Source organism: Bison bison, unplaced genomic scaffold (assembly GCF_000754665.1).
Source record: "Bison bison bison isolate TAMUID 2011002044 unplaced genomic scaffold, Bison_UMD1.0 scf7180017864516, whole genome shotgun sequence".
In the NCBI taxonomy this organism is placed as follows: Eukaryota; Metazoa; Chordata; class Mammalia; order Artiodactyla; family Bovidae; genus Bison; species Bison bison.
This window is the reverse complement of record NW_011495069.1, coordinates 9855824-9865789: the sequence shown is the minus strand read 5'-3', so window position 1 is coordinate 9865789 and position 9966 is coordinate 9855824. Positions and strand designations below refer to the sequence as shown.

The 9966-nt window shown below is 48.0% G+C and overlaps 1 protein-coding gene across 2 annotated transcripts; it reads left to right on the top strand.

The window, feature by feature from the left end:
- Nucleotides 1–6236: 6236 nt before the first annotated feature.
- IFI6 (interferon, alpha-inducible protein 6) lies at nucleotides 6237–9894 on the top strand. 2 transcript variants are annotated; one of them, XM_010830145.1, is made up of 6 exons: nucleotides 6249–6343; nucleotides 6616–6703; nucleotides 7749–7852; nucleotides 8214–8288; nucleotides 8375–8524; nucleotides 9646–9894. In XM_010830145.1, exons 3-6 carry the CDS (start codon nucleotides 7780–7782, stop codon nucleotides 9750–9752), a joined length of 405 nt encoding a protein of 134 aa, XP_010828447.1. In that variant the 5' UTR covers nucleotides 6249–6343; nucleotides 6616–6703; nucleotides 7749–7779; the 3' UTR covers nucleotides 9753–9894. The 2 variants fall into 2 exon arrangements, with proteins under 2 accessions (XP_010828446.1, XP_010828447.1); XM_010830144.1 differs by lacking the exon at nucleotides 6616–6703 and having other exon boundaries at nucleotides 6237–6343.
- The last annotated feature ends 72 nt before the right edge of the window (nucleotides 9895–9966 follow it).

Here is a 9966-nt window from a genome sequence, read left to right as displayed (position 1 = left end):
ATGTTCCATCCATTCCAGCTGAGCTGCCATTTATGTGAATGAAAAGGGCATCCTGAACCTCCTGCGACACCTGCAAACAACAGATGAAGCATCTGAACACTCACTTGAGCCTAACCCAGACTGCAGAATTGTCAGAAATAATAAATTGTTGTTGTTTTAAGCCTTTAAGTTTTGGGTGGTTTGTTATTCAGCAATAGATGATTGAAATCTGATCTTAATAGGTTGCAAGTATGCTTGATTAAAACAGGGTGATGACCTACAATAAATGAGGTCAAGATGCTAGAACGTCCTTGGTAGAATATGTAGGAAGAGGTCAGAAAGTTTAGGGAGGTGGGAATGTAAGATCTAAGAACTCAGCACCAACATTCTCTAGGAGGGCCCACAGGACACTCTTCACTAAGTCAGTAAGGGGTTCATGATAAAGGGGACACCAGCATTCTGAGTACCTCAGTGGTGACTGTTTTGGGTACCCTAGGATCAAGAGTAAGAGATGCTGCTGTAGAATTGGGATCACTAACGTCAATAGTAATGTTGGGATTCCAGAATGGCAGAGGTGGCATCCAAGATCAGGTGAATATAACTGCTGTCAAGGGCAATGAGACCAGAGTGACAGTAAGGATGCCTCAGTCTGCAGGAATCTATGGCAAGTTGATTATGGGGATGGGATGGGTGGATAGCTCAATGGATGATCCTCTATTTTTGCTTTTTTGCTTTTTTTTTTTTAGCAAGAGCTGGTAAGCAGAAGAGTGACATCAGCTGCTACAATAGAAAACCACCACAGTCCATCATCTAGATTCTAGATCTAAATTCACAGAGCCAGAACCCCTTGGCTACAGGAGAGGCCATTTCCCTTCAGAAACAACTCTACAATGAGGCCATAATTATATATAGTAAATATTCCTCCACTCCCTCCCCAAAGGAATCTGGTGCCATTTTCCAGGATAACTGTGTGTTGGAAAAAGGACAATATTCAGAATTTTAAAAGATTGTTAAAGAAATGGAGTCTAAGTTGACACAAAACACCATCACAGTTCTCTGGCTACAGTGGGGAGTAAAGGAGGCCAAGTGATACAGATGGAGTTTGGTCTAAGTCCAGTGGGTCCCGTAAAAGCTGACAGAATCCTGTCGTTGGTTCCATGATCTACGGAGTAATGGCTATTATGACAGGAAGAGCCAAGCAGAAGCTCCTGAAACTCCCTGCTTTAGTCAGAGTTCTCCAAAGAAACAGAACCAATAGGGAGTGTACATATATAGAAAGGGAGTGATTTATTTTAAGGAATTAGCTCATGCAATTGTGGAGGCTGGCAAGTCCACAAGCTGCAGGATAGACTAGCCACCCAGAGAGCCAGGAAAGAATTGATGTTACAGCTGGGCCCAAAGGCAGACTGCTGGCAGAATTCCCTCTTCCAAGGAGGAGTCAGTCTTTTTGTTCCTCCTAAGGCTTTTAACTGATTGAATGAGGCTCACCCACATTATAGAAGACAATCTGCTTTACTCAAAGTATACTGATTAAATGTAAATCTCATGTAAAAACTACCTTCGCAGCAACACCTAGAGTAGTGTTTGACCAAATATCTGGGTACTGTGGCCTAGCCAAGTTGACACATAAAATTAACCACACACTGCCCTACAGATGATTTGTGCAGTATTATTTCTGATCTAATACTTTGGCTGAGTTTGGATTCCCCATCATATCCCCATTCAATTCACCTGTCTGGCCTCCAGGAAAACAGATGGATCATGGTAGATGATGAACAGACTACTGTGAATTTAATCTTGTGAGAGCCCCCATCAGAGCTGCTCTTCAGGATGTGGTACCTTTACTGGAGCATATCAGCACAACTCCAGCACGTGTGTGTGTGGTTGTTGATTTAGCAAAAGCTTTCATTTCAAAACCCATGAGAAGAAATGATCAAAGGCAGTTAGTTTTCCTTTACATCAGATACTACAATGAGCGCCTTTACTCTCTCCCCTAAGGGCTTTGTTAGCTTACCAGCTCTCTGTTATCTATAGTCTTCGGGAACTTTGATCACCTTGAGATCCCACAGAACATCATATTGGTCCACTATACAGATGACATCACGCTCACTCACTGGATATGAACAGGAAATGGAAAGCATGTTCGCCAGAGAGTGGAAGATAAATTGCACAAAGATTCACGGTCTTGCTACAACTGGGAATATTTTTAGGGGTTCAGTATTTTTTGAGGCATGTCAGGGCCAGTTATCTAACCCCACACATCTCTTAGAAAAATGCAGTTTTTGGCCAGAGCAGTAGAGAGCTCTTTGGATTTTGGAGTCAGAATATATACCCTTAGAAGTACTTCTCCAACCCTTTATTAGGTGACCTGGAAAGCTGCCAATTTTGAGTGGCACCCAGACCGAGAGAGGGGTTTATAGCAGGTTCAGATCATAAAACAGCCAATGCCACTTTGGATTATATGATCCTGCAGAGACAATGTTGCTGGAGGAATCTGTGGTGGATATAGTTTCTGTGGGGAGTCTCTGAAAGCTCAGATAGAAGGGCTACAGTGAGGACCCCTAGGATTCTGGAGCAAGGCCATAATTACCATGGTCCATTTGAACAAAAAGGTTCTTCTGTGTCTCTGGGTCCCAGTAGTGACTGAGCATGTGACCACCAGAGGTCAGGTGGCTATATATCTAAAGCTAGATATTATCAGTTGGGCACAGCAGCAATCCAACATGATGGAAGTGGTACATTCAGGGCTATGCTCAAAGGATCCAGAGGCATGAGTAAATCAAATGAACAGACATCTCAGACTCCCATGACATCTAACTCTATGGATCTGACACTTCTTTAACTCATACCTATGGCCTCATGGAGGATTCCCTATAACCAACTGATAAAGGAGGAAGAGAGTAGAATACATTTTACAGATAGATCATCGTAGGCAGAAGATGCTTGCTCCTTGGAAGGAAAGCTATGACAAACCTAGTCAGAGTATTAAAAAGCAAAGACATCACTTTGCTGACAAAGGTCTGCCTAGTCAAAGCTATGGTTTTTCCAGTAGTCATGTACAGATGTGAGAGTTGGACCATAAATAAGGCTAAGGGCTGAAGAATTGAGGTTTTTGAATTGTGGTGCTGGAGAAGACTCTTGAGAGTCCCTGGACTGCAAGGAAATCAAACCAGTTAATCCTAAAGGAAATCAACCCTGAATATTCACTGGAAGGACTGAAGCTCCAGTACTTAGGCCACCCGACGTGAACAGCAGTCTCATTGGAAAAGACCCCGATGCTGGGAAAGATTGAAGGCCAAAGGAGAAGAGGGTGACAGAGAATGAGCTGGTTAGATAGCATCACCAACTCAATGGACATGAACTTGAACAAACTCTGGGAGATAGTGAAGGACAGGAAAGCCTGGAGTGCTGCAGTCCATGAGGGTCAAAAAGAGTTGGACATGACTTAGTGACTGAACAACAGCGACAGAATAGGCACCAGCTGGAAATGGACCACTCTATTACAACCCCAGGTAGGGGCAGCCCCCAAGGACAGCAGTCAATCCCCCCTGGGAGCAAAATTCCAAGCAGTATACTTTGTCATTCCCTTTGTGTGAAGGAAGCGATGGGCTGAAGCACAGACATACACTAACTCCTGCTGCTGCTGCTGCTGCTAAGTCACTTCAGTCATGTCCCACTCTGTGCGACTCCATAGACGGCAGCCCACCAGGCTCCCGCATCCCTGGGATTCTCCAGGCAAGAACACTGGAGTGGGTTGCCATTTCCTTCTCCAATGCATGAAAGTGAAAAAATAAAGTGAAGTCGCTCAGTCGTGTCCGACTCCTAGCGACCCCATGGACTTCAGCCCACCAGACCCCTCCATCCATAGGATTTTCCAGGCAAGAGTACTGGAGTGGGTTGCCATTGCCTTCTCCGACACTAACTCCTACTGACTAGCAAATGGCTTGGCTAGTTGGTCAAGAGCACAGAAGAGAAAGGGTGGGATTTCAGAGATAAGCAGGTGGGGATAAGGGGCATATTAGATGGACTTATGGGAGTGGGTGCAAGGCATGCAGATCTCTGTGTCTCGCACTAACACTCACCAAAGACCATCAAGGCTCTCCAGCCAGAGGGTCAGATGTCCCATCTGTGGATGTCAGCCATCCTCTAAACTTAGCCACCCTGCTGTTTTGCAAAAGACCCATAAAAGGATAGCCCTAGTGGCAAGGATGGAGGCTATGAATACACCTGACAACTTGGGCTCCCTTTCATCAAGGCTGACCTAACAACAGCCAACAACTAGCCAACCAGGCAGCAGCAGGCAGCTGCACAGAAAAGTTGGTTAGGGAGAGCAGCCAGTCACCTGGGCACAGGTCAGTTACATCAACCCCCTTCCAGCTTGGAGAGGCAATGATTCATCCTTACTGGAATTGTTCAGTTCAGTTCAGTCGCTCAGTCGTGTCCGACTCTCTGTGACCCCATGGACTGCAGCACACCAGGCCTCCCTGTCCATCACCAACTCATGAGTTTACTCAAATTCATGTTTATTGAGTCGGTGATGCCATCCAACCATCTCATCCTCTGTCGTCCCCTTCTCCTCCCACCTTCAATCTTTCCCAACATCAGGGTCTTTTCCAATGAGTCAGTTCTTCACATCAGGTGGCCAAAGTATTGGAGTTTCAGCTGCAGCATCAGTCCTTCCAACGAATATTCAGGACTGGTTTCATTTAGGATGGACTGGTTGGATCTCCTTGTAGCTCAAGGGACTCTCAAGAGTCTTCTCCAACACCACAGTTCAAAAGCATCAACTCTTCCGCACTCAGCTTTCTTTATAGTCCAACTCTCACATCCATACGTGACTACTGGAAAAACCATAGTTTTGACTAGACAGACCTTTGTTGGCAAAGTAATGTCTCTGCTTTTTAATACGCTGTCTGGGTTGGTCATAGCTTTTCTTCCAAGGAGCAAGCGTCTTTTAATTTCATGGCTGCAGTGATTTAATTTCATTTGCAGTGATTTTGGAGCCCAAAAATATACTGGAAAAAAACCTGGAATTATTTACTCCAAATATGGGTTGCATTCTAGTTCTTCAATCATCACCATCCAAAGGTTGAAAGAATGCTCAATCCAATACCTAGGGCCGGAAGACCCACTTTATGGCAAAGGATCTGAGACAATGGCCTCATGAACATGGGCTTCACTGGTGTTACTACATACCCATCAGCCAGAAGCAGCCAGGTTGAGAGAACAATGGAATGATTTCATTTCCACAAGCTTTAATCTCATCTGCAAAACACGATTATAAATAGTGACAGTACTTCTCAAGACTGTTGTGAGATTGGATGTCTTTCCTGGACCTTGTGTGCAGCAAGTGCTCAATATATGACTTGTTTAGTCACTAAGTCGTGTCTGGGTCTTCCCCAGTGACTCAGTAGTAAAGAATCTGCTTGCAATCCAGCAGATGCAGGATATGCAAGTTCAATCCCTGGGTCAGAAGATCCCCTGGAGGAGGGCATGGTAACCCACTCCAGTATCCTTGTCTGGAGAATTCCATAGACTGAGGAACCTGGTTGACTACTGTCCGTGGGGTCTCAAAGAATCGGAAACAACTGAAGCGACTGAGCACACACGCATGCAAGTCATACTTGACTCCTTTGTGATACCATGGACTGTAGCCCACCAGTCTCCTCTGTCCATGGGATTTCCCAGTATTCCCAGAATACTGGAGTGGGTTGTGATTTCCTTCTCCAGGCGATCTTCCTGACCCAGGGATCAAACCCGAGTCTCCTGCATTGCAGGTGGATTCTTTACCTCTGAGCCACCAGGGAAGCTCTTCAATAAATGGTAGGCATTATTATTAATTCAATTAAATTGTGAGAGACTTTCTGCCTTAGGAGGAACTGGTGGTCTGGCTTCACTAAGCCCAGTAGGACTGTGGATCCCAGTCTAGTTTGACCTGCTTTGAATACTTTGAGCTGTTCAGAAAGTCTCCAGCTTGAATTACATCTTTTAGCTACTAGGCAGCTCAGCAAAGGGAGAAGACAATGGCACCCCACTCCAGTACTGTTGCCTGGAAAATCCCATGGATGGAGGAGCCTGGTAGGCTGCAGTCCATGGGGTCGCACAGAGTCGGACACGACTGAAGTGACTTGGCAGCAGCAGCAGCTCAGCAGAGATGCTGTCCCTGAGCAGAACTGGAAGGGAGGAGACAAGATGCTGCAGGGCGCGAGAAACTGAAACTAGAAACTCTGATGCTGATTGGCCACTTAGAGGCAATCTGAAAGGGCTATAAAAAACCAGCCTGAGGACTGTTACTTCACTGCTGCTCCCTTCCAGCAGCAGGCTCCATCCAGGCAGGAAGATTCTTTCTCTGCTCTCCTCCAAGGTAAACCCAGAAGCTATAAGGTGTGGGTGTCAAGCTGCCAACCTCTGCCAGGCTGCCTGCCTGGGAGCCTCATTCCATAAGAGCTAGAATGCCCATTCCTCAGGGAGGCTACATTCCTGACTGCCTTGGACTAAGACTGGTCTGAAGGGATGGGTTGGTGGGCTTTTAGGGGCTTGGGTTGCAAAACCCAAAGAGTCGTGAGATTTAGCTTATAGGTGCCATGTCAGCGGTCTATGGCCTTAACCCTGTCACTTCATTTCTCTGGGCTTCAGTTCTGTAAACATGAGGATCAAGCTACTCCACCTGCCCAAAGGACTGGATGATTTCTGAAACCCCTTTATTATAGGCTCTAAAGTGATGGTGAGTTTATCTTTGAGGATAGATGTAGTGATTGGAAGCAGATGTTCAAAGTGTGGGTGTGGCATCAGTTATCTGTGGCTTTAAATCTTGACTCTGCTTCTTCCTAGCTGGGTAGGTTTGGAAGTATCCCTTTTCTGAGCTTCAGTTTCCTTATTTATAACATGTGGTTGAGAACAATGGCACCTACCTCATGAGGTTGTTATAGGTATAATTAACCTTGTGCCATAAAGTGCTGAGTAAGTGCTCAGTCCAGGGGAAGTTTTGGGGGATTTCTGCTTGTTTGTTTTTATTTCAAGGAAAACGCATTGAATGGACAAAGATCACATTAAAGGTAAACTGTGGTGGGGGCAGGGAACTGTGTTTCTATTTTGTGGTATAATGGAAAGAGCATAGGTTTTGGATTCTGACGGTCTTGAGTGTGTGTCTAGGCTGCAGGATTTGGGTGTGACCTTGGGCAAGTTCCTTTACCCCTTTCTGCTTTCTGAAAAATGAAGTTAATCTGAGGCAGTATTTGGTGCCTGTACATATTCAATGCATTGGAAGAATAAACCTATCAACAACCATTGTTTAGAAAATCCTATGTGACAGGTACTGTTCTAAATGCTAGGGATCCAGGGGTGCACAGTTGCAAAAACCCACAGCCACCCCCTAAAAGAGGCTCTATTAACATCCCCACTTTAGGGTTAAAGAAACTGAGGCACAAAGAAGTCCCAGGTATCCTGCTTAAGGTCACACATCCAGAAAAAAGCCAAGTACAAAAACCACAGTAAGGATACTAGCTGACTTCTGGTGAAGTACATGCCAGGCATAGTACCAGAAGGGGATTCTCTCCTGTAATTCTCACGACCAATAGAGTGGCAGAAACATCAGCGCCGCTGGTGCAGCGAGGAAACGAAAAGCCTGCGGCTCCTTAGAGGGGGTCCTGGGCTCAGTTCAGAGCATCTTGCTGCTTTTTGTGGACTCAACCTCGAATCGAAAGGGAATTACCACCGAACGGGCGTGGTTCCAATAAGGGGACCGTCTCTTTCCTCTGCCCCTAACCCAGATACGGTGACAAAGCCTTGAGCTGCGCCACCATGCGGCAGAAGGCGGTATCGCTCTTCCTATGCTACCTGCTACTCTACACCTGCGGCTGCTGCGAGGAGGAAGGTAAGGATCTTGGGGCACCTAAGGATAAAGAAGCGGAGAGTTTCAGGATCCCTCGTTTAGAGACTCAGGCATGCCTCTGAATGAGAGGAGCTATTCCAATGGACAGCGCGGGGTGGGGGTCGGGGGCTCCCTGTAGCCAGAGTCCCAGGTTCTAATCCCTTCTCTGTCCGTTGGTCCATTCTCTCGAAATGTATTCAAGCCAGTTCTGTGCCAGGCCCAGCGACCTGGGAAAAGCCGCTATCCTTCACTGAGGAGCTCCAAAATGGGAGGATGGTGGTCCTACCTGTCCGGGTGGTCTGGAGCTTCTGGCACAGAATAAGGGACCTTGCTCCCCACTGGGCTTTGTCCATTCTCCTTCCAGACGAAAAAAGATACTCAGAGGAAAACAGCGACTCGAGCTTCTGGGGCATGGTGACCTACATGGCCGTCGGAGGCGGTAGGTCTGCAGGGTGGGGAGCGCGGGAAGACGCAGGCGGGCCCTGCAGCCGGCGTCCCTCACCCACCTCCCTCCTCTTCCTCCAGGACTCATGGCCGCGGCACTGCCCATGCTGGGCTTCGCGAGCACCGGCATCGCCGCCAACTCGTTGGCCTCCTCACTGATGAGCTGGTCGGCCGTGGCGAACGGAGGCGGAGTGCCGGCCGGGGGGCTGGTGGCCACGCTGCAGAGCCTGGGTGAGTCCTGGCGGGGTTCCTGGAGGAGGGAACACCCAGGCCAGGGGCCTCCTTTACTGTCCTGAGCCCTTTCCACAGCCTAACTCGGCTCTACACACCGTGGGAAAACTGAGGCACCCACCTGGGGATTAAGGAATTGACTCAAATTCTCCCATATAGTTAGTACCACCGCCAGTATTCAAGCCCAGTCAGTAGGCCTTCTTGCTTTCAGCCTGTAAAGCCAGAGGCCTCACTGATGCTCTGGCCAAGTCACAAGTCTCAGTTTCCCCGTTAACCAGGATAAGCATCCTCAGTTTAACACTTTATGAATCTCATCCATCCCGGAAAATCAGAGTGGCAACGAACCGGGGAGAAGTGACCCAATTCAATCTCATGCTCAGCCTGGTCTTGCATTTCTTGAGCATCATTATGGGGACAGATACAGAGCACAGAGTGGTGCTTCTGGAAAACATGCTTTCACTTCTCTCTCTGTCTCCCCGCCCAGCCCTGTCTTTTCTTTTTCCCTCTCTCCCTCTCTCTGAGGCCTCCCACATCCTTCAGAAAAACCACCCCTGACAGACTGCCCCTCTGCCTTCCCCTCCATCTTCCCTAAGTTCTGGATGACAAAAGCCCAAAGAAGCGGCTCAAGAAGACAGGGCCCTTCTCGGCGGGGGCAGCGGGAAGACAGCCTGAGCCATACCCCCAGCAGTGGGAGAGGAAGGGTGTGGGCAAGCCGAGCAGCAGTGCTGTGCTGTGAGATGGCCGTCCTCTCACATGTCACAGGATTGTGACAGGTTGTCCTGTCACACATGGCGGGGGAAGCTTGACATATCTCACTTGCAAACCACCAGCACCCACTGAGGCCTCCACCAAGGAGGCGGTTAGCGTTACTAATAGTACAGTGTGTCCACTGCAGACATGAAGAGAATGCGCTCTTATTTTTGTCATTTTCATCTCGGATTTGAGATGGCAAGTTGGGAGGGTGGCCATGGGAGTCCCTTTGCAGAAGTCCTGTCCCCTCTGGGCCTCTGTTCCTCTAGCTGGAAATAAAAAGGGTACACTTGACCCGCTGTTTCCCGACATTTGGATTCCCAGGCCTGGTGCCTGGGCTCCAAGGGACCGGGCTGTCATTTGCATTACAGGCGCTAGCGGTGGCAGTGCCCTCATGGCCAAGATCGGGGCCTTTCTGGGCTATACTGTCCACAAGCAAGTCGAAAGCAGACAGAAAGAGAGCAAGGAGAAGAAGTAGCCGGCAGCTGCCTGGAAGCCCCGCCTTCCTCCTTGTCTTCCTTTTCCAGCTGCAGTCCAGAGCTTCCTCTGTCACACTTGGCAATGACCGAGGTAAAAAAAAAAACACACACACAGAATAAACGTCTCTCAGAAAACACTCAGTCCTGCTGTGAGTCGTGGTTGCTATGAGAAGCCCAACAAGATCTGGCTCTGGTCTGCCTCATCCACACACC